We start from the raw sequence: 24,483 nt of genomic DNA on the forward strand, positions 1-24,483 counted from the left end.
GGCTTGTTTGAGGAGTTGATATTGCTGTGTCAGTACCATTGTCTGGATTACTGACAAGCGGTCTTTGATGAACTGAACAAGCTTATTTAGGATGTAAGGGCCAATTGATAAAATCAGTAGGGGCTCTCTGATCTGGCAGGACTGGATTAGGTCCTATGGCTGCAGAGGGGGATTTTATTGTGAGTTTTATAGTAAATATGAGTCCCTCATCATAATGTTCTTTATAGAGTCTAAGGCCCCAGCTATATCCTTTTGTCCAGTGGACTGCTTTCTTTCCAGACTCTGTGAAGGTAATCTTAAGGGCGTGACACCATGCATTTTTACAATGTTTTCCATCATTTTCCCTTTCCCAAAATGTTCCCAGCTGATGAGAATAATTAGCTATTACAGTGATAAAATCCCAATTTGAGGTGGGTTTCCAATAGACATCACCTGTAGTTTCGCATCCCCAGGCCGCACAGTAGAAGTCACTAGGGCCTCCACATTTATAGGCCCGTCCTCTGGCATTACTATTCTTTGGCGCGGGGCAGACATAAAAGGGGAATACACTAAGTTTGTAACGTCATGGTCCATCTCCGCAACCCCGGTTAGGGGGCGACATTCCCTTGCTTGTAGGGGATGTTGGTGGCTTATGGGGATCATCGTGTTGACCTATGTCCCAAGATCCCATAGCTAGTTTACAGAGATCTGGATACAGGGTAGGCCACCATGTATTAGGGGTGTGTTGGGCCATACTGGACCAGATAACTTCCCCTGTTTGAGAGAGAACCTGCCAGGTTAATTGCTTGGGGAGATGTGGGCTGGTGCCATTTATAGGGGAAAGGAAAGAGAATAAGCAAAAGAGTAAGATCAACGGCGAATGAGTCTTATCTTTAGTGGGTTTGGGGAGCACTGGACGGTCCATTCCGAGTTCTGAGGGTGTCCTCTTTGTTCTTCCAGGTGTGCCGCTTTCACATGGGAGGCGTGGATCCAGGCTGCAATCCCGTCAACTTTTAGCGCCGTGGGCATTGTCAGGAGTACCGTGTGGGGTCCTTTCCAACGGGGTTCAAGGTTTGTGGCTCGATGTCTGCGGACCCAAACGATGTCTCCGATTTTGTAGGGATGAGGCCGCAATGAGGTGTTAAGTTTTTCCTCGTAGGCGGCTGCCAGGGGTTTCCAGACCTCTTGTTGCACCAGCTGCAAGGCTTGCAGATGGGCCTTCTGCCAGTTGGAGGGCCTGGGTTAAGGTGATCAATTCTGCCCGCTGCGCCGAGGTGCCTTCTGGTAGCGCGCTTGCCCATACAATTTGAGAGTCAGTCGTGATGGCCGCTCCTGCTCGTCGTTTTCCATCCTGCAGGTAGCTACTGCCATCAGTATACCAGGTCAGGTCTGCATCCTTCATGGGCTGGTCAGTTAGGTCGGGCCGTGTCCCATGTGTTTCAGCAAGGATCTGGTGACAGTCATGCAATGGTGCCTCCCTAGGAGTGGGCAATAAGGTTGCGGGGTTAAGAGTCACTATAGGTCCGAACTGGATCCTGTCTGAGTCCAGGAGGAGGGACTGATAATGAGTCAGGCGGGCATTAGACAGCCAGCGGTCTGGTGGTTGACGGATTAAAGACTCCACTGTATGTGGAGCCAGGATGGTTAGGGGCTGTCCCAAAGTTAGTTTGGTTGCGTCCTTGATGAGGACCGTGATTGCTGCTATCATTTTTAGACATGGTGGCCAGCCTGCCGCCACGGGGTCTAACTTTTTGGACAGGTAGGCAATAGGGCGTCTCCAAGGCCCGAGCCTTTGAGTTAGGACCCCCTTAGCAAATCCTTGTTTTTCATCAACAAAGAGGTCGAAGGGTTTTGTTATGTCTTAACATAACATAACATTTGTTATGTCTTAACGCCGGAGATGTAAGGAGTGCTTGTTTGATATGGTCAAATGCCTGCTGTTGTTGCTCAGTCCAAACAAAAGGAGTATCTTGTTTTGTTAAGGGGTACAGAGGAGCCGCTATCTCCGCAAACCCCGGAATCCATAGTCTACAGAAGCCTGCGGTCCCTAAGAATTCCCGCAATTGCCTGTGGTTTTGAGGTGCGGGAATGCCAGAGATAGTCTCTCTTCTCCCGGCTGTTAGCCATCGTTGGCCATTATATAGCTCATAACCCAGGTAAGTGACTTTAGTCTGGCAGATCTGGGCCTTCTTTGCGGATGCCCTATATCCCAGTTGGCCTAGGGTTAATAGGAGGTTCCCAGTACCTGTTCGGCAGTCCTCTTCATTGGTAGCCGCTAATAGAATGTCATCGACATATTGGAGCAGGATCAGAGAGGGATGTCTTACCCGGAAGTCGGCCAGGTCCTGGTGAAGGGCTTCGTCGAACAGCGTTGGGCTATTCTTAAACCCTTGTGGTAGCCGTGTCCAGGTTAACTGACCTGATATTCCCAAGTCTGGATCCCTCCATTCAAAGGCGAAGAGGGGCTGACTCTGAGGACTTAGTCTCAAACAGAAGAAAGCATCTTTGAGATCTAGGACTGTATACCAGAAGTGGGTTGGAGGCAGGGTACTAAGTAAGTTGTAAGGGTTGGGCACCGTAGGGTGGATGTCTTCTACCCTCTTATTGACCTCTCTTAGGTCTTGGACCGGCCGGTAATCATTGGTGCCAGGTTTCTTGACAGGTAACAGAGGAGTGTTCCAGGAGGACCGGCATGGGGCCAAAATGCCCTGGTCTAGTAACCGCCTTATGTGCGGTTTGATGCCTTGGTAGGCCTCATTGGACATAGGATATTGCTTAACATTAACAGGAACGGCTGTCGTCTTTAATAGTATGTGTATGGGGGGCTGCTGGATAGCTAGTCCCATTCCCCCTGTTTCCGCCCAGGCATTCGGGTAAGACGCGAGCCAGGATTCTATGTTTCTCTGAGGTTGGGGAGGCTTTTCATGTAGTCTATATTCTTCTTCTAACTGTAGGGTAAGGATGTGTAAAGGAGTCCCGTTGGGGCCGGTCACAGTGGCCCCCTGTGGCTCAAAATGGATTTGAGCCTTGAGCTTGGTTAATAAATCTCTCCCCAGGAGTGGGTAGGGGCAGTCAGGCACATGAAGGAATGAGTGAGAAACTTTACCTGAAGCCAGATGTACTTTTCTCTCCGTAGTCCATTTATATTGTTTTCCTCCTGTTGCTCCTTGAACCCATGCCATCCGGTCACTTAATGGTCCAGGGCTCTTGGTTAAAACGGAGTGTTGAGCCTCTGTATCTATTAAGAAGGTGACTGGTTGCCCCCCAACGGTTAGGGTTACCCGGGGTTCAGGGGGGGCTCCTGACCCTGACGGCCCTAGTCTTCGTCTAAAGCCATAAGTCTTGTGACTTGCTTAGCATTTTCCTTAGGGTGTCGGAATTTCTTTGGGCATTCTTTGGCCCAATGTCCCCTTTCTTTACAGTAGGCACATTGGTTTCAGTCTACTCGGGGCCTCCTTATGTCTCCCTCCCTGTCTGCCTTTCCTGCCTCTGGTCCTTGGCTGCCTTGCACTACGGCGGCCAAGATTTTGCTAAGTTCCTTACTTCGTTTACGTTCTCGTTTCTCTTCCCTTTCTTCAGCTTCCTTCTTTAGTTTCTCCTCTTTCTCTTCCTGCAACTTCCTAAGTCGTTCCTCCTCTTCTTCCTGAGTCTCTCTTTTATTAAAAATCTTTTCTGCCTCCTTTAATAAATCTTGCAAAGAGAAATCTTGTAGATTCTCTAAACGCTGTAGTTTATTCCTTATATCTGGTGCTGACTGCCAAATAAATGCCATGGAAACGTTTCCTCTCTGCTCATTGCTATCTGGGTCAAAGGGCGTATACCTGCGATAAGCCTCCTTAAGCCTTTCTAGGAAAGCGGTTGGATTCCTCTGACCCCTGAGTGACCTGTTTTACCTGAGCCAAATTGGTGGGGCGGTGCCCCGCATTATGGAGACCTGCTATGAGTAACTGGCGGTAAAGATTTAGGTGGGTCCTACCTTCAGCTGTGTTGAAATCCCAGACGGGACGAGTCAAAGGGAAGGCGGCATCTATCACATTAGGGAGTTGTGTGGGCCTTCCGCCTTCTCCTAAAACGTTTTTCTGGCCTCCAGGAAAACCTTTTGTCTCTCCTCAGTGGTGAGGAGAGTCTGCAAGAGTTGTTGACAATCATCCCAGGTGGGTTGGTGTGTGATTAGAATGGATTCAATTAAGGCGGTTAGGGCTACGGGGTCCTGTGAAAAGGAAGGGTTATGGGACTTCCAATTATATAGGTAGGAGGCCGAAAAGGGCCAATATTGGAGTTGATTGCCTGGCCCTCCTCCTTGGCGCAGGGTAAAGAGTTTGGAAGTTCCTTCTTGTGTTGGCTCCCTGCGACCCCTAAGTCTTCCCACCATTGGGGATGGCAAGGGGTCGCGTTCTTCAAGTGGGTGCTCTGGCTCCCTTGTGGAATTTAGTGCCTGCGCAGGAGGGGGAGGAGGATAAGGGGGAGGTTCTTCAGATAGAAGGTCTATTAAGGGGGAGTCCTCTGTTGGAAGGATCTTCTGTGGTTTAGGACGCCGTGGAGAAGAGGGATCGCTGACTATAGGATATAGGTTAGAGGAAGAAGAAGGTTTGGGAGGGTCGGTGGGATCTGGGATGGGGTGAGGGACGGGGGGAGTGGAGGGTCCTAGGGGAGAAGTGGTGTATGGAAGGGGTTTGGGCTTTGGGTGAACGAAGGGAGAGACCCAAGGAGGAGGATCATCAACCAGGCTTTCCCACACTACAACATAGGGTACTTGGTCCGGATGGCCTTGGGGTCCCTGGTCGAAGACTCGTTCTTTGACCTGCAAAATAACATGGATGTTAAAGATTCCATCTTTGGGCCACCCAACGTTAAAGGTAGGCCATTCTGAAGTACAAAGGGTCTGCCATTTCCTTCTTCTGACTTCCACCGACAGGTAATTGGCTCGGATTTGGACGTCTCTCCAATGTCCTAAAGTGAGACTCATAAGTGTCTGTCCAATTTTGGAATCAAGGGAAACCCAAAGGGCAACGAGAAAGACACACAAAACACACAGACACTTAACGCACACAAGACACTTAACGAGCCGGCAAAAAGAAACGCTGCGCGATTTCGGTGCAAAACCGAAAGTACAGATTCAGACGGCCGTGAGGAAATATGAGTTTCCTCTGTGGCCCACAGACGGACGTATCCCTCGGATACGTGTGGGGCCCCGAAAAAACGGGCCCCTCTGATCCCTGGGGCGTCCCCCAGGGTGGCAGGGGAGAAGTCCGAGTTCGTCAACTCCTTCTCAAGCTGCCCAGAATACAGATCTACTACGCGTAGTAGTACAGTCCTATACAGGCGTATAGGCAGAACAAACGTGAGACGAGAACACGAGCACGAGACAGAAAATGAGAACACAGTTATTAAGGCTTAAATGCTGGCCAGCTTACCTCCTGGTGGGAGTTGGTTGGATCCTTGGGCAGGAGTCCGATGATCTCGGTGGGACCTCCAAATGAAAGACCCGCGGATCCCGTACCCAAGAATTCAACACTGCCACAGGATGCAAATAGCAAGAGGATCTTTATTGCAACGTGGGCGCCTGCGGGTGGTCAGCAGCTCCTGCTAGCTGAGCACACCAGGCTGGGGTGGTGCAGGGTTTTTATAGACAGGTACAAACAAGTTTTGGGTGGGGCGGAGCTGATTGGCTGACAGTTTGAACATTTGAAAAAGGCATACTTGGCGTTAGCGGATTGGCTTTGGAGGACCCACGCGCGCGAAGACGAAGGCGGGAAGGGGGGGTATAGCGGGGGAGCGGGAAGCAGACTTACAGAAGCAGATGCTTAGTTACAGGAACCTGATTGGTCTATTTAAATTAAGCATAGTCAGGCGTTGGGTTCAAGACAAAGACATAGCTGTTTGTTCTGGCATGGCGGCCTTGTTTCAGCACTCTGGAAAAAGCCCTCAGCAAGGAGGAAGGGGGTCTTTCAGTATCAGAGATCCTGCCAGCCAAAGCAGGGAAACTGATTTTGGAGGGTTTAGCAACAGGGTTAAGGTCACCCAATGAGAAACAAGCCAAAACATGACCCACATTTCCAAACTCTTCAGTCTAGTTTACCACACGTGTCTCTCTGCTGCTGAAGTAGCAATTCAGATGTTCAGCCCTATAAGTAATGTGCTGTTCAGAAAATGCGTTTAATGTATTGGGAATCCAGTGTGAAATATTAGAAACCTGTAAGGTGCTGTTCAAAAAAGGCGTTTAATTTGTTGGGAATCCAGTGTGAAATATTAGAAACACATTGGCTTTCATTAAAAAAGGAAAAAAGGTACATGAAATAAATGACTTTGTGAAACGCGTCTGATCCACATAGTCTAGTATTATTTTAAATTTCCTTAAGAATTACAAGTTCTAGGGACTACTGGGTGGCTCAGTGGGTTAAAGTCTAAGCCTTTGGCTTGGTCGTGATCCCAGGGTCCTGGGATAGAGCCCTGCATCAGGCTCTCTGCTCTGCAGGGAGCCTGCTTCCTCTCTCTCTGCCTGCCTCTCTGCCTACTTGTGACCTCTGTCTCTCAAATAAATAAAATCTTTTAAAAACGGGGGAATAAAAAAGAACTACAAGTTCTTTTTTCTTTCTTTCTTTTTTTCTAAGTTTATTTGAATAATCTCTACACACAACTTGGTGTTGGAATTCATGATCCCAGCGTGAGGAGGTACCCCTTCCACCAAACAAGCCAGCCAGAAAATCCTTCCTTCTTCCCTTCCTTTCTCCCTCCATTCCTTTCTCTTTCTCCCCCTCCCTCGCTGCTTTCCTTTCTTTCCTCCATCTTCCCTCCTTTCCCTACCCCTTCTTCCTTCTTTCTCTCATTTGTTCTCTTGTCCCTCTTTTTCTTTTCTCTTCTTTCTTTCTCTGTCTCTTTTTCTTCTTTTTCCAACAGTTTAAATACTTCAAGGACAAGTAACCAGGATTCCGGCCACCATCATCAAGGTCATACACATCCATCACCTCTCAAAGTTCCCTCCCACACTCTTGCCCTCATTATTTTGTGTGTATGTGGTAAGGACACAACCATAAGATCTACTCCATTAGCAGATTTTCAGTATATAATGCAGCATTGCGAGCTACAGACACTATATTGTATTGTAGATCTCCAGAACTATGTACCTAGCATACCTGAAACTTGGTAGCCTTAAACCACCCCCTCTCTATTCTCCCCTCCCTTCACCTCTAGTAACCACCTTTTTCTCTGCTTCTAGGAGTTTGGCTCTTAAATTCCTCCTGTAAGTGGTAGCAGGTAGTACTAATCCTGTGATTGGCTTATTTTGCTTAGCATTGTGCCCTCAAGCTAAATCCATGTTGTCACAATGTCATTTGTTGTCACAAACTGCAGGGTCTCTTCCCTAATTAGGGTTGGATAACATTCCATTGTGTGTGCCTACCGTATTTTCTTTATCCTTTCACTTGATGACAGACGCTGAGGTTGTTGCCATATCTTGGCTCTTGTGAAAAGTGTTGCAATGAACATAGGAGTGCAGATATCTCTTTGAAATCTAACTTCTGTTCCTTTGGAACTGGAATCCAGTGGGATTCCTGGATCATATGATAGATCTATTTTTAACTTTTTGAGGACCTTCCATATTGTTGACCATAATGGCTGTAAGAACTAGAAATTCTTTCTGCAATATCTTTCCCACCCAGTCTCTGCAGATGACTGACACGGCATGCCACTGTTTCTTTGCTCTCCCTCATTTTTCTCATTATTTCTTCATCTTAAAGAGTAACTTCCAGAATGTCTCACCTTATAAACATGTTTTTTCTTCTTTTTTAAGATTTTGTATATTTATTTATTCATTTGAGAGAGAGAGAAAGCAGGGGGAAGAGCAGAGGGAGAGGAACTGGCAGACTCAGTGCTGAGTGCTGAGCCAGAGGCCAGGCTCGATCTCAAGACCCTAAGAACACCACCTGAGATGAAGTCAAGAGCCAGCCAGTTCACGCATTGAGCCACCTGGATGTCCCTAAACATGTTAGAGTTTCTTAAGGCATGTCTTTATGGAATGTGGTGAAACTGCCATACTCACGGAGAAAAGCAGGCCAGGACTCAGAAGAGAGTTTCTTAGCTGCTGCCTATTTGCTCTGAGGCAGGGTGGACAATCGTCAACCCCAGAGCAAGACTAGCCCTTTGGCCTTCATCTTTGGGTTCTCTCTCCTTTTTCCATGATTCCTCCCCACCCAGACTCTCAGATTTGTTTAGGTTGACAGAAATGTCCTGGGCCTTCCCTCATTAGTGCTTCACCTCATCGCCCACAAATTGATCATCCCAGGGTGGAACATGATCCTGAACTCGTTGGCTAGATTGCCAGGGGTCTTCAGGAGAGGCGCTATTGCCAGGGGTCTTCAGGAGAGGCGCTTATGTTTATCATAGTTTAAAGTGAAGTATCTTGCCTTTGGCAGGTAAAGGAAAGGGATTCTCCATCTTTTTGCTTCTGAGAAAAAGGGCTCCTGGACCTGGCATGGGTGAATCTGTGAGTCCTTACCGCCCTCGCCTGGTGGAAAGTGGGCACTGCAAATGTAAATTAAATTCAGGCCAACCCAGATTATTTAAAGGTCAAGGCATTTAGCCACACAGGCCCTGAAAGTTATTGACTTCCCTGACCAATGGGAAAGACAGTGAGATGAGACTACCTACACCTGTAGTTTTAATGTCCCCCCACCACTAAATACTTCGTTTTACAAATGTGTGAATATCCCTGCAGCTCTACTGTGAGCTGGTTTAAGTGGATGGTTTTTAAGAGAGATGAAGGAAATCGAATGCTTCCAATTGTTGTCTGCCTCTTTTAAATTAAAGGATGATGGGTTTAAAATGTCTCCTTGAAGATCCCAAGGATGATGGGTTTAAAATGTCTCATTGAAGATCCCATGGAGAATTAAAACAATAATTTCTCTGTAGGTAATTTGATGAATGTTCCCAGTTTTAAAAACAGTGATTTGGATTATGTGGAAATTCCTTAAGTTCACATCTTTAATCATTGTGCTATTAAGATAAAAATATCTGAGAACATTTGAAATGGAAACACTAATAAAACCAACATTATCACAAGAATGATCATTTCTTTCTCTTTCAGCATTGGGTATTTAATATTATTAAAGTTGGAATTTTGAAGATCACTTCAAAATCACCTTTTCCCATCCTCTTCAAACAATGTGCTACGTTTCCCCAAGCACCGAAAGTATCCTTGAAGACAAATATTGAAACACAACGGCTTTCAAAACCATATGAGGAGTAATTCTCCCCACATGTGTAAGAAGTTAAAGAAAATGATTTTTAAAGAATAGATTATTTGAGCAGTTAAAAAAATTAGCAAAACCAAAGAAACTTGAATTAAGTTGTTTAAGAGTTGTGCACACTTATGACCATTTTTTAAAGATTTTATTTTTAAGTAATCTCTGTACCCAGCTCAGGCCAAAGCTCACATCCTGAGACCAAGCATTTCATGCCCCACCAACTGAGCCAGCCAGGTGCCCCCAAACTCTTTCATTATATGAAGGAGAAATTGCAATCAATCCCAGATTCCAATATGCCATTCTTCCCTGAGAAGAAGAGATGATCGTATTCCAGTAATTCAGGACCAAGGTTTAAAGTTGGTCAGATTCATTCATGCATCAAACAGAAGCCAGCATCTTGGCCATTACCTGCAGCTCTCCCCATCCTGGACTGTCTCAGCTTTGGGGCAGTTCAGCGCTCCCAGCGAAGGCCAGCCCTCCCCTTGGGCAGTGACACCTATCTCCAGTCTTGACTATTCCAGAACCTTGTGCAAGCGATTCTCCTTTTCTTTTGCACCCTGTTGGATCCCCTCTTCCACCATTAGCATAGAAGCTTGCTGTCAGCTTCCCATCTCTTCGAGGCTCCCTGCCTTCAAGATACCATTTCCTCCATCTCTTACTCACACATTTCTCCATTCTTTCTGCAGCAAAGCTTGAAAAAATTGTGTACATTCCCTATCGCCAGTTTTTGTCCTCTCCTTTTCTTTGGAAGCCTGTCCATCTTCCATTCTGCCTAAAGTGCTAGTCAAAGTGGACCAGCGATTACCCTGCGGTGCACCCAAAGGTGGATTCTCATTTTGGAGCTTATTAGTCCCCAAGCATCACAGGACCCAGCAAAACACACATGCAACTTCCCTCCCTGTTCCTTCTCAGCCTCCTTCACTGGGTCTCCCTCACGCCCAGGCTCCTTTGACAATTCTTTTGTATACACACCACTTTCCCAGTAATCTCCTTCTTGTGACTTTAATTTCCTTCTGTAACCTGATGATCCCCAAAGTTATATCTTTGGCCTGAACTCTCCAGAGGATTCCAGACCCTGCTTCCACATCGTCTAACAGACATCTCAAAACAGAATTCCCGAACTTCTCCCCTCAACAGTCATGCTCACCCACACAAAAAATTAAAAAGTATGTTTATGTCCTAACCCCCAAAAAGGGTGAAAGTGACCTTGTTTGGAAAAAGTGTCTTTGTGGATATGATTAAGGATCTCAAGATGAAATCATCCTGGATTATTTGGGTGAGCCCTCAATCCCAAGGGAAAAATCTCTCCAGGTAAGGACATCTGACCATCCCCACTCCCTTTCTGCTGAGCACTGCTGGTCTCTCGTATTTTGTGATGAAACAGAGAGGGAGGAAAGAAGCAAAAAACTTGGAGGAAAGGAAGAAACACACACACTTACCCAAGCAAACACTCCACTCATTTCCATTCCTTTGGACTCGAATTACACTTTTAGAATCTGTCCCATAAAGATTGTGGTCTTCGCACACTCCTTGAGCACCTCACTTGTGCAGGGCTGTCTGCAAAGAAGATGAAAAGAGTGGACAGCCACCCTTCCTGTGAGCAGAGCATTCACGCCCTAGCTGGGGAGAAAGACAGTAAGACTCTGGCAAGGGCAGGCATGCTGTAGGTGGAACTTCTTCCACGGGCATGTGTGCGGCAGAGGAGAGGGAGACAGGCACCAGAAGACTCTGCTGGGGGAAGCAGGGTAAATGGTCCTGATGACAAATTGCCCAAGAATGAAGAGACCTGTCAGTCCCGCTGGAACATTCAGCCTTCCATGGCCCCTTGTGTATATTCCAGCACAGCATTTATAATTTTCATGAATGTACACATGTTCGGGGGCATCTGGGTGGCTCAGTCAGTTAAGCATCTGCCTTGGGCTCAGGTCGGGATCCTGGGGTCCCAGTGGGGAGTTGGCTTCTCCCTCTGCCTCTTCCCCTCCACCCGCTTGTATTTTCTCTCACTCACTCTCAAATGAACAAATAAAACTTTAAAATATATATTTAAATGTATATATGTGTGTATATACATATATATATATATTTAAGGTCTGATGTTTTGTGATCAAATGTAGAACATATGCATTGTAGAAAAATGGAAACTAGAGAAAGAATTTTTCTAAACTAATATTCACTCATGATCCTGCTCTCCGGGAGAAAACTTTTGTTAAAATCCCGTGTATTTTTCTCCATTCATGTATAGTTGGAACAAGGAGCCTGATGAGGGACTGGATCCCAAGACACTGGGATCAAGCCCTGAGCTGAAGGTAGATGCTTAACTGCCTGAGACACCCAGGAATCCTAAATAGCTACTTTTAAAATCCTCAGATCTTGGGGCACCTGCCTGGCTCAGTCTAAGGAGCATGTGACTCTTTGTCTCAGGCTCATGAGTTCAAGCCCACGTGGGGTGTAGAGATTAATTACATAAACTTCAAAAAAAAATCCTCAAATCTTACTAGCTAGGGTATGGATGTACAATATTGAGGTTTTCAACATTCCAAGGATTAGTACTGAAAAAAACTTAAGGTGAATGGACTGGAGACATTTGGGAATATCTTCAGTATTTAACTATATTTCAACAACTGAGTATCCTGTAGCCATACAACGGAAAACCATAGGGGCATCGGGGTGGCTGAGTGGGTTAAAGCCTCTGCCTTCAGCTCAGGTCACAATCTCAGGGTCCTGGGATTGAGCCCCGCATCGGACTCTCTGCTCAGCCTGGAGCCTGCTTTCCTTCCTCTCTCTCTGCCTGCCTCTCTGACTACCTGTGAGATCTGTCTGTCAAATAAGTAAATGAATAAAATCATAAAAAAAAACACACTACATTAGTGTTAACATGAAAGTGAATATTGCTGTGATCTATGATTGGGAATTGTGATAGAAAATGATAGGAAGTTATGTCTAGGATATAGTAACTGAGAAGAAACACTTTGCACAACTATATATATGTATATATTATGTAAAACTAATTATATATGTGCCTATATATATACATAATTATATGCCAATTTTTAAAAAAGATTATTTTAGAAAGACAGATAACACGAGTGGGGGAGGGGAAGAGAGAGAGGGAGGAGAAAAGCAGACCTCCTGCTGAGCACAGACAAGACTCAGGGCTCCATCTCAGGACCCTGAGATCAGGAGCTGAGCTGAACTCTTAGATGCCCAACCGAATGAGCCAACCAGGGGTTCCTATGCCAATTTCTTGAAAGCTGCACCTCTCATTTGGTATTTCTCTTAGTTTAGCTCACCTCAGTGATTTTTTTTAAAGATTTTATTTATTTATTTGACCGACAGAGATCAAAGTAGGCAGAGAAGCAGGCAGAGAGAGAGGAGGAAGTAGGCGCGCCATCAAGCAGAGAGCCTGACAGGGCGCTTGATCCTAGGACCCTGGGATCATGACCTGAGCCGAAGGCAGAGGCTTTAACCCACTGACCCCCCCAGGCGCTCCTTACCTCCGTGATTTTATAGCCGGAAGTTCTCGCATACTATAGAATCTGCCATGGTAATGCTGTGGCTGGATTCATGGCACTCTGATCACCTGATATCATCTGATCGTCTGGGAATGTCCCCACCCGCCACTTGACAGTGTCACTATGTCTGCAGTTTACTTATGACAGTGACCCTACCAAAACAACAAAGGAATGTTTACGTCTATGTCCATATGTGTGCGTGTCTGTGTGCATATGTTCTACATACGCAGGTGTGGTAGGATATCAGCAACTTAACATTTCTAGAGGTATCTGTTCTACTATTGTGTTAGTTCTTGCTTAAACTTGCTCAAAATAAAAAGTTGGGAAACAGAAAGAAATGTCATCTGGATTTTAAGCACCCCACAAACTTACTGGAAGGGGATTTACTAGACTGATTTGACTCTCTGAGGTAGATGATGGCTATTTAATTTAATTTTAAAATTTTTAAAGATATCTTCATTTCTTAGAGAGAGACTCTCATGCACCTGTGCAGGGGAGTAGGGGAGGGGGAGAAGGAGAGAATCCAAATAGACTTCCCGCTAAGTTCTGAGCCCAATGTGGGACTTGAACCCATGACCCTGAGGTCACAACCTAAATGGAAACCAAGAGTCAGATGCCCAACCAACAGAGCCACCAGGGTGCCCCTTTATTGATAACTTTCTAATGTCCTGGTTAACAGTCTCATATTAATACTTGAGAAATTCTTTAGATATATTTGATTTGTGTGTGTGTGTGTGTGTTTTAGATTTTATTTATTTATTTGACAGACAGATCACAAGTAGGCAGCAATGCAGACAGAGGGGAGGAAGCAGGCTCCCTGCTGGGCTGAGAGCCTGACTCAGGGCTGGATCCCAGGACCCCGACACCATGACCTGAGCTGAAGGCAGAGGCTTAACCCACTGTGCCACCCAGGAGCCCTTGGACCTCATTTTTTAAGATCTTCTTTGCTAAAGTGAAGTCTGAGTAGATGTCTCAACAAACAATAAGAACAGGAAAAAATGTAGCCAACGCTCTTATTTCATTCCCTAACTACCCCCATGAAGTTCCGTCTTGTAAATGAAGGAACTGAGGTCTAAGCTGTGGAGGGACAGGCACAGCGAGCAAATAATACAGCTGGGGTATCACCTCTGGCCTGTCTGAGGAGGATTCCTAAGGGAATCTCCAAGGAAAGCTGAGGACTGTTCTGGTTTTGCTTTGGCTTCTTTGGTGCTGTCGCTGGTCTGGGACATTGCCAGGAAACGCAGGTTTTAGACCATGAGGAGAGACTCCATGGCACCTGGTGAGGAGAAAAGTGTTTCTTCAGAGGGTGAGCCACCCCTGCGGGACTGAATCACAAAGCACCCGGAGTCTGTGCTGAACTGTGTGCAGAACGGACTGTTCTGCCTCTTCTCAGGACTGACTGGCACCACATGGCCCTGAAGGCAGGAGCACCCAGCTGTGGGCCGAATTCCTACGTGGCCCCTTTCAAAATCTTTGCAAGTGGGGAGAAGCCTTTGCCATCAGATTAGGGTGGGGTGTTGCAACGGTCCCTCAGAACAACGTATTACTTAAAATAGAACCCATGGGAAATTTTACTCGTTAACAAGTATGATTAGATATAGTCTTAAGAAAAACACATACTGGGGCACCTGGGTGGTGCAGTGGGTTAAAGCCTCTGCCTTCCACTCAGGGCATTATCCCAGAGTACTGGGATCGAGTCCAATATTGGGCTCTCTGCTCAGTGGGGGGCTGCTTCCTCCTCTCTCTTTCTCTCTCTCTCTGCCTGCCTCTGCCTGCTTGTGATCTCTGTCAACTAAATAAATAACATCTTTCTTTTAAAAAAAGAAGAAAAACACATACTGGCAACAGGCCTTTGGGGGAGACGATGATATAGGGCCTTGAAGCTGAGCAGCGGGGGAAGCTTCATTTTCCCGTTATCTCCCCTTTCTCCCCCGGAGAGCACCTGTGGCTACTTAGATAAGTCCTTTGAATGTGCTTGTTCAACTATAAACTTTCTACTGCTTGACCAGACATATTTTGCCTTCCTTCTTGTTTATCTACAAGGCTAATGTTTGGCCTTCTTCGGCTCTTCTGTGGGTTACTGTTTCTACCTAATAAAAGAGGGACTGAGGAGTTGTTCAGGACAAGTCTTTTCTACTGCTGTCCCCTGCTCCCTTTCTTTGTGGCTGACTTGTTTGTGCCTCATTCTTCTCCCGTGCACCGTCAGGAAGTGGCAGAGTGTATACTCCTTTCTAGTATCTTAGGACATTTGAGTGTTTTCTTTTTTCTGTATTAAAATTTTTTTATTTTGTTTTTTAAGATTTTGGTAAAATGCACATAACGGAGGAGTTACCATTACATTACCATTAAGGAAAGGTTACTATGAACGCCTCAACCGTTAGACTTAGCCCTTTCTACACCTATCACCCCATTCACGTAGGCCTCTCTCCATTTTCCCAAACTGAAACTCTGTCCCTATGAAACACTAACTCCCCATCCTCCCTGCCTCCAGCCCCTGGCCATTCTGCTGTCTCTATGAGCGTGACTGCTCTAGCTACCTCATAGAGATGGACTCATGCACTGTTTTTGCTTGTGAATGGCGTTTTTTTCTTTGGCATAACGTCCTCTTGGTGCATCGATGTGGTCGCATGAGTCAGAATTTCCTCCCTTTTTAAGGCTGAATAATATTCCACTGTGTGTGTACCCATTGGTTTATCCACTCACCTCTTGATATACAGTTGCTTCTGCCTTTTGGCTACTCTAAGTAATGCTGCTGTGAACACAGGAATACAGACATCACTTGGAGACTTTGTTTTCAGTTCCTTTAGATATCCACTGAAAAATGGAGCTGCTAGATCAGATCAATGCCTTTTTTTTTAAGATTTTATTTATTGATTTGAACATGAGAGAGAGAACACAAATGCAAGCATGAGTGGAGGGAGGGGCAGAGGCAGAGGGAGATGCAGGCTACCCGCTGACCAGGGAGTGTGTCGTGGGACTCGATCCCAAGACACCAGGATCATGACCTTAGCCGAAGGCAGAAACATCTGACTGAGACAATAGGCACTTCCAGTGCATTATTTTTTAAGATTTATTTTTTTAAGATTTTATTTACTTGAGAGATCACAAGTAGGCAGAGAGACAGGCAGAGAGTGGGGGGAAACAACCTTCCCGCTGAGCAGAGAGTCCAGTGCGTAGCTCGATCCCCAGACCCTGAGATCATGACCTGGGCCAAAGACAGAGGCTTAACCCACTGAGACTCCCAGGCACCCCGCATTAGTTTTTAATGCAAGTTTCTTTCTTTCTTTCCTTTTTTAAAAAATTCCGTTAGTTAGTTCGTTTGCTTTTAGTAGCCTCTAAACCCAATGTAGGGCTCAAAATCCCAACCCCAAGATCAAGAGTTGAATGCTCTTCCGATTGAGCCAGCCAGGTACACCTGGATCAGTGCATTTTTAATAGAGATGTGTTTCCTAGTGTACAGACTGTCCTAGCCACAGCTACATCATCTGGTCAGCTTTTCTCCCTGCCTTTGCTTCACCTAACCCATATCTCCTGTTCCTCAACCTTCATCCCCCACACCCTGACATGCTTGATTTGGACGACTATCTACTGCTAACATTATTTAAGGGAGATGCTGATCATGCTGAGAAATCATTGGATCAGGGCAGGGCACCTGATCTAAAATGAGCCAGTGAGCTTCTTTCCTACGAATCTGGAGTTTCAGGTGCACAATACAGTGATTCAGCTATCTGTACGTCACTCGTGATGATCACAAGTGCATTACTTAAGCCCTTCACCTATTTTACCCACCCCCACCCCACCCCGCAGTAAGCAGCAGTTTGTTTTCTATAGCTAAGAATCTGTGTCTTGGTTCGTCTCTCTTTTTTTTCCTTTCAGCGTTAGTTTCATTTCTTAAATTCCACATTTGAGTGAGATCCTATCATATTTGTTTTTCCCTGATGGACTGACTTTCTTAGCATTATACTCCCTAGCTCCATCCATGTCATTGCAAATGGCAAGATTTCATTCTTTTTTATAGTTGGTTAATATTCCATTGTGTATACATTCGCCTCTTCTTTATCCCTTGATCAATTGATGGACACTTGGGCTCTTTCCGTCATTTGGCTGCTGTAAATAATGCTGCTATAAGCAGGGGTGCACATAACCCTTTTGAATTCGTGTTTCTGTATTTGGGGGGTAAATGCCCCAGTCGTGTGTTTGCTGGATCTTAGGGTAGTTCTATTTTCAACGTTTTGAGAAACTTCCATACTGTTTTCCAGAGTGGCTGTACCAGTTTTCATTCTCACCAATACTTGTTTTTCCATGCGTTTTTTTATGTTAGCCATTCTGAAAGGTGTGAGGTAATGTCTCATTTCCGTTTTGCTTTGCATATCCCTGATGAATAGTGATGTCGAGCATCTTTTTTTAAACAAGATTTATAAAAAATAAGAAATAAAAAATTAAAAAAAGATTTTATTTTCATTTATTTGACAGACAGAGATCACAAGTAGGCAGAGAGGCAGGCATGGGGGCGGGGCGGGGAGAAACAGGCTCCCTGCTGAGCAGAGAACCCCATGTGGGGCTGGATCCCAGGACCCTGGGATGATGACCTGAGCCAAAAGCAGAGGCTTTAACCCATTGAGCCAGCAAGGCACCCTGTCGAGTGTCTTTTCATTCGTCTTATTGGCCATCTGTATGTCCTTGGAGAGTTGTCTGTTCATTTCTTCTCCCCATTTTTTTAATTGGATCATTTGTTTTGGGGCTATCGACTTGCAGAAGTTCTTCATAGATTTAGGATACTAAACCTTAGTCGGATATGTCACTTGCAAATACCTTCTCCCATACCATATGTTGCCTTTTAGTTTTGTTGTGTTTCCTTTGCAATGCAGGAGCTTTTTATTTTGATGTAGTCACAATACTTTATTTTTGCTTTTATTTCCCTCGCCTCAGGAGACGTGTGTAGAAAAATGTTGCTATGGCTGATTTCAGAGAAGTTACTGCCTGTGCACTCTGCGAGAATTTTAATGGGTTCCTGTCTCACATTTAGGTCTTTAATCCATTTCAAATTTACTTTTATAAATGATGTAAGAAAGTGGTCCAGTTTCATTCTTTTGCGTATAGCTGCTCAGTTTTCACAGCACCATTTGTTGAAGAGACTTTTCCCATTGGATATTTGTTCGTGCCTTATCCAAGATTAATTGACCATGTAATTGTGGGGTGATTTCTGGGGTCTTTATTCTGTTCCATTGATCTGTGTGTCTTTTTTTGTGCAGTACTATACTGTTTTGACTACAGCTTTGTCATACAATGTAAAGCCTGGAATTGTGATACGTCCAGTTTTGTTTTTCTTTTTCAAAATTGTTTGGGCTACTTGTGGTCTTTTGTGATTCCATATAAATTTTAGGATGGTTTAAGTTTGGTCAAAAATGCTGTTGGTATAAACATTCGGGTACACGTGCCCCTTCGGATCACTATGTTTGTATCTTTAGGGTAAATACCCAGTAGTGCAATTGCTGGGTCATAGGGTAGTTCTATTTTCAACATTTTGAGGAACCTCCATGCTGTTTTCCAGAGTGGTTGCACCAGCTTGCATTCCCACCAACAGTGGAGGAGGGTTCCCCTTTCTCCACATCCTCTCCATACACAATGGAACACTATGCAGCCATCAAAAGAAATGAAATCTTGCCATTTGCGACGACGTGGATGGAACTAGAGCGTATCATGCTTAGTGAAATAAGTCAATCAGAGAAAGACAACTATCATATGATCTCCCTGATATGAGGACGTGGAGAAGCAACATGGGGGGATAGGGGGATAGGAGAAGAATAAATGAAACAAGATGGGATTGGGAGGGAGACAAACCATAAATGACTCTTAATCTCACAAAACAAACTGGGGGTTGCTGGGGGGAGGTGGGATTGGGAGAGGGGGAGTGGGCTATGGACATTGGGGAGGCGAGGTGAACCATAAGAGACTATGGACTCTGAAAAACAACCTGAGGGATTTGAAGGGTCAGGGGTGGGAGGTTGGGGCAACCTGAGGGTTTTGAAGGGTCAGGGGTGGGAGGTTGGGGGAACAGGTGGTGGGTAATGGGGAGGGCACGTTTTGCATGGAGCACTGGGTTTTGTGCAAAAAGAATGAATACTGTTACGCTGAAAAAATAAATAAAATGGAAAAAAAAAGTACACACACACACACAAAAAAGAGACTATGGACTCTGAAAAACAACCTGAGGGTTTTGAAGGGTCAGGGGTGGGAGGTTGGGGGAACAGGTGGTGGGTAATGGGGAGGGCACGTTTTGCATGGAGCACTGGGTGTAGTGCAAAAAGAATGAATACTGTTACGCTAAAAAAATAAATAAAATGAAAAAAAAAAGAAAAAAAATGCTGTTGGTATTTTGATAGGGATGGCAAGGAATCTGAAATTTAAACAGAGGTTTTTACTCTCTGGCTACTCTGTTGGACTGGAGAGACAACAACTCAGCACTGTGTTGAAAGCCCATTTCTAGCATCAGCTGGGACCCAGGAGAAGCTAGTTTGGGGGAGAGAGCTTGAAGCAGTTGCTGGAGAAGGGGAGACTTGGATTGCCTGAAGCACTATGTCCCTGGCCAGGGGGCCTGCGGTCCAACTCTCTCCATGTCATGGAGTGACCCAGGATCCTCATCATAAAGGTTCCCCTGTGCTCTTACTGGTTCTGCAACCAAGGTTTGAACTTGCCCAACTCAACCAGATTCAGACTTAATGACTTGCTTCTGTATTGGTATCTGCTAATTTTTGTAGGACAAAACAAAATAAAACAAAACAAAAAAAATTTCCTCAACCCCCTTGCTTATTAGCCTAGTGAAATAAAACACATTGTGGTTTTACCACCAAGAGTCCATTTGCATGAACTTTAAAAATTACATTTTTAACTACTGGAATATATGAACACATTCTCTTTATAGAAATTAAATTATTATAGATGTTTCTATAGAACGGTTTATATATAACAGTAAAGTACCATTAGGGGTTTTTAATTCTCCTTTCTTAGTTAACAATCAGTACATTGCAGACACATGTATGAGCCCAGAGACACCCCCCCCACCACCCTTTGAGCTGAGGACTCTCATAGCCCAGAGGTGAGTTCCTTGAAGTCAGAAAGCATGTCCTAATCATCTTTATGTGATTCACGTGCAGTGTATGCCTGCACACAGAGTGTGGATAACTGAATGAATGAATGAAATCAGGAGATTGGACTACATGATCCTTAAGACCTTATCTGTTATGTCTTATGTATTCTGATTCTATAAACTCTTCATTCCCCACTATTTATCAATGGATTGCTTGACACGGTTTCTGTGCATTCAATAGAATCCCTTTACATTGCTGACTACCATAAACATGATCAATATCTATATTAAAGATTACTCTTACTGTTTGCCACTGTTGCATTTCAAGAAATACAAGTTGAATTGTAGAATAGCTGAAATTTTGGAAAAATTTGAGGTTCTCAACATTATATGGAGTAAAATCATTCACTGAAATTGTATAAATGATCATTGAATGCATTATTCCAATGACCAAGTGGCAAGAACTCTGCAGCCCAATTGTTGGGGTTCCAATCCTGGCCCCACCACTTGCTAGCTATGTGACCTTAGGCATGTTCCTTAACCTTTCTGTGCTGAGTTGTCTCCTTTGTAAAATAGGGACAATGATTGTGTTTCAACTGTAGAGTTGTGTCAGGAATTAAAAGCATCAATATGGGAAACATAGGTGGCTCAATTAGTTCAGTGCCCAAATCTTGACTTTGGGTCAAGTTATGATTTCAAGGTCACGAAATCAAGCCCTGCATCAGGCTGTGCACTGAGCATGGAGCTTGTTTAAGATTCTCTCTCTCCTTCCTCAGCCCCTCCTTCTGTTTTCTCTTATATATATATATGATATGTATACATATTAATAAATACATGTATATAGTTTTAAGCATCAATACAAGTTCAGGGCTTACAACAGTGCTTGGTGCATAGTAAGGCATAATACAGGTGTTAGCTGCTGCTGCTTTTAGTTAAAGGAGAAGTTGAAATTATTCAAACATAATCAACTGCCAAGGCACCCCATACATGGTACAGACTGGCCTCAGAGGAACCTCAGCAGTTAACTTCCTTAGCAGTGCTTGGAGGGCCAGAAACACAACCCAAGAGCACAGGGCGTCCGTACTCTGATAGAAGGGGAAGACTCAGCATTTCAATTGCTAAACTGCCTCCTCACTCTTCCTCCCACAGTAGTGACTCCAGGAAGCCTCTGTGTAAATGCCCTAGGATAAAGGAGCAGGCTGTTTGTGGTGACACACTGGCCATTTGCCATGCACTCCCTGCCCTTTCCTGCCTGGTGTCCCTGTCCCTCTTTCTGGTCTCCTGGGGCAGCATTCCCCACTTAAGTGTTGGGACATCTGTACGTGCCTGGAGGGCTCAGTGGGCTAAGTGTCTGCCTTTGGCTCAGGTCATGATCCCAGGGTCCTGGTATCAAGACCCCGGCGCGGGACTCTCTGCTCAGTGGAGAGCCTGCTTCTCCCTCCTCCCTCTGCCTGATGTTCCCTCTGCTTGTGCACTCTCTGTCAAGTAAATAAATAAAATCTTTAACAAGAGTTGGATATCCACTTCTGCCTGCAGCCCTGATGTTTAAGGAATTGTGACTAAGAGAGACATTTCCCATTGCATATTCTCCAAGCTTCACCAAGGAAAATAAACCACAGCCAATGGTTTTCGTTGGAATTGTGAGTAAAGAGCATCTGTAAAGGGACGCTTGAGTGGCTTAGTAGGTTATCCTCCAACTTTCTTTCAGGTCATTATGCTAGGGTCGAGGGATCAAGTCCGCATCCGGTCCCTGCTCAGCTGGGAGCCTGCTTCTCCCTCTGCCTGCTGCTCCCCTGCTTGTGCTCTCTCTGCGCCTCTCTCTTTGACAAATAAATAAAATCTTTAAAAGAAAATAAAACAGAAAACATTGCTTTCCTTACCTTAGTGGTGCTCTCTGATTTCTTCTCTGTTTTTCTTTTTCATTCTGTTTTATTTTACAGATTGTTTTCATTTGACAGACAGAGATCACAAGCAGGCAGAGAGAGAAGCAGGGAAAGCAGGCTCTCTGCTGAGCAGAGAGCCTGATGTGGGGCTCAATCCCAGAACCCTGGGATCATGACCTGAGCCAAAGGCAGAGGCATTAATCCACTGAGCCACGCAGGTGCCCCTCATTCTATTTTATTTTATAAAGTTATTTTAAAATTGAGGTTATGGGGCACCCGAATGGTGGAGTCAGTTGAGCGTCTGACTGTTGATTTCAGCTCAGATCTCAGTCTCAGAGTTGTGAGATCCAGCCAGCATTGGGCTCTGCACTGGGCATGGAACCTGCTTGAGTCTCTCTCCTTCTCCCTCTCTTCCCTATGCTTTCTTTCCCTCTCAAAGGAAAAAAAATCGGGGGTGTGACCTACTGCAGTATTGGTAGTGACTCCATACTGATTCATCACCGCAGCCCTAAGAATGCTGCAGCAGGCCAGAGCTCCCAGGGGCCATGGTGTGCTTCCCAGATGATCAGCGATCAGCCTGTATCGCTTGAGGACTGAGACAGGGACCTAGGACAGGCCCGAGAGAGCCAGTAGAGACACAGCCCTTCCCTTCATCAAGTTCACAGTGGGTTTTACTCTTCCCTGGCAGGCAGACTATGAAATCCAGATGTGTGGCTGTTGTAGCAGATGAAAACATTTTGTCCATCTTCTTTCTTTTTGATACCTGATCTTGCTTTGAGGCAATCCCACCCCACCATATAGTGTGGTCTTAAGGCAGATGGCAAACAGAACCAGGAAGGCCCATGTTCTGATTCTACCTCTGTGGCAGCCAGGCATGTGGCTCAGACTCTATCCCCAGGGCTTTGCCTCCAAAGCAGGGGCCCCAAGGACAGGGAGGTGGATGGTGGGGGAGGACATCCATCACCGTAGCCACTGTGCCTTGCTCCTGTCCATGACACACCTGGCCACATAGCATTTCCCTAAGTCCTAGAGAGCCTGCTAACACGGTCTGGTTTCTGTTTCCCACGCTAAGGGTCAGCTTCTGTTGTTTGCACCAAGATTTCTGGTGGATACCAATGTGCATATGTAAGCAGTGTCCTGGAGTACTGTATCACCCACCCCATCTCAGAGCATCCTCCTTCTGGGCTATATGTTACACCAGAGAACTTGGGATAATTCTACACAGGGTGTCCCTAAAGTTAATCTACATTAACAATTGGCCACATCAGGGAAGAAAAAACAAACAGTTGTGCATCACATAAGGAAGCAAGCTGTGCCTTGCATGGGGCAGGGCCAGGCTCCCAACACCTTCCTGTTCATCTCAAAGACACAGGGAAGTGCTCTGAAGCATTGTTCCCTCACTGCCAGGTAGAGCTTTTTGTCAAGGGCCATGACAATTGTTTGCTTTCCAAAATACACAGACTCATCCAGTGCGGGGTAGGCAAAGAAGAACACCATGGTCACATCTGGCAGATGTCCTGTTTCTGTGAATAGAGTTTTATTGGATCCTAGCCACACCTCTTTACTTAGCTGTTGTCCTTGACTGCCCTCCTGCTGTACAAGCAGAGCTGAGTCCAGGCGACACAGAGAGTATAGCTTGTGAAGCAGAAAATATTTACTATCTGGCTCTTAATAGTAAAGAGCCAGATCCTTCACAGAAAGGGATCACCAGCTCCCAAGCAAGGGCAGAAATCCCTAAAATAACCAAGAGAATGGTTGTATTTCTGAGTGTCCAGATTCTAGGTTGTTCACAGTTTCTTCTTGTTCTTTTTTTGTTGTTGTTAAGATTTTTTTTATTGATTTGAGAGAGAGAGAGCACAAGCTGGAGGAGGGGCAGAGAGAGAGGGAGAAGCAGACTTTCCACTGAGCATGGAGTATGAGGTGGGGACTTGATCCCAGGATCCTGAGATCATGACCTAAGCTGAAGGCAGATGCTTCGTGGAATATTACACAGCCACAGAAAAGAATGAAATCTTACCCTTTGCTACAACATGGGTGGAATGTGTGAGTATTACGTTAAGTAAAATACGTTGGAAAAAGACAGATACTATATTTCATAATACTATATTTCACAAATACTATATTAATAACCTGAAATCTAAAAAAAATAAATAAAACAAAATAAAAACCCATGAAACCCAAACCAACGAAATTAATCTCAAAGATACAGAGAATACATTAGTGGTTACCAGAGGAGAAGGGGGCAAATGGTATGAGGGAGGCATCTTGTTACCAAGATGCTTGGTAACTAGACGTGTAATGGTGATCACACTGTAGTGTATACGGATGTCGAATTCCAGAGCTGTACATCTGGACCTTACACACACATAGATATCTATATACATATGTATATATGTATATATGTGAACAGGGAGATGTCTTAGTGATGTCAAGCATCTTTTCAAGTGCCTTTGGCCACCTGTCTCCTTTGGAGAAATGTCTGTTGGGTTTCCTACACATTTTTAAATCAGGTTGTTTGTCTTTTTGTAGTTGAGTTGTATGAGTGCCTTATGTATTCTGGATATTAACCCATCATCAGATATACGGTTTGTAAATGTCGCCTCCCATTTGGTAGGTTGCCTTTTCATTTCGATGATGGTTTTCTTTGCTGGGCAGAGCTTTTTGGTTTGATGGAGAACCATTTGTTTATTTTTGCTTTTCTTGTCCTTGCCTTTGGAGTCATACCCACAAAGATGTGACTAAAGCACATGTCGAGGGGTTTATTGCCTTGGTTTTCTCCT

The 24,483-nt window shown here is 45.0% G+C and overlaps 1 protein-coding gene across 1 annotated transcript; it reads right to left on the minus strand.

Moving 5' to 3' along the window:
• Nucleotides 1-3,295: 3,295 nt before the first annotated feature.
• Nucleotides 3,296-23,200, minus strand: LOC123946492. Its single transcript, XM_046011859.1, is given in 5 exon segments — nucleotides 3,296-3,842; nucleotides 3,844-4,060; nucleotides 4,063-4,780; nucleotides 22,169-22,309; nucleotides 23,105-23,200. Coding segments are annotated over 5 exon segments (1,719 nt in total).
• Between the last annotated feature and the right edge of the window lie 1,283 nt (nucleotides 23,201-24,483).

The sequence above is a fragment of the Meles meles genome, chromosome 7 (assembly GCF_922984935.1).
Source record: "Meles meles chromosome 7, mMelMel3.1 paternal haplotype, whole genome shotgun sequence".
Classification (NCBI taxonomy): Eukaryota; Metazoa; Chordata; class Mammalia; order Carnivora; family Mustelidae; genus Meles; species Meles meles.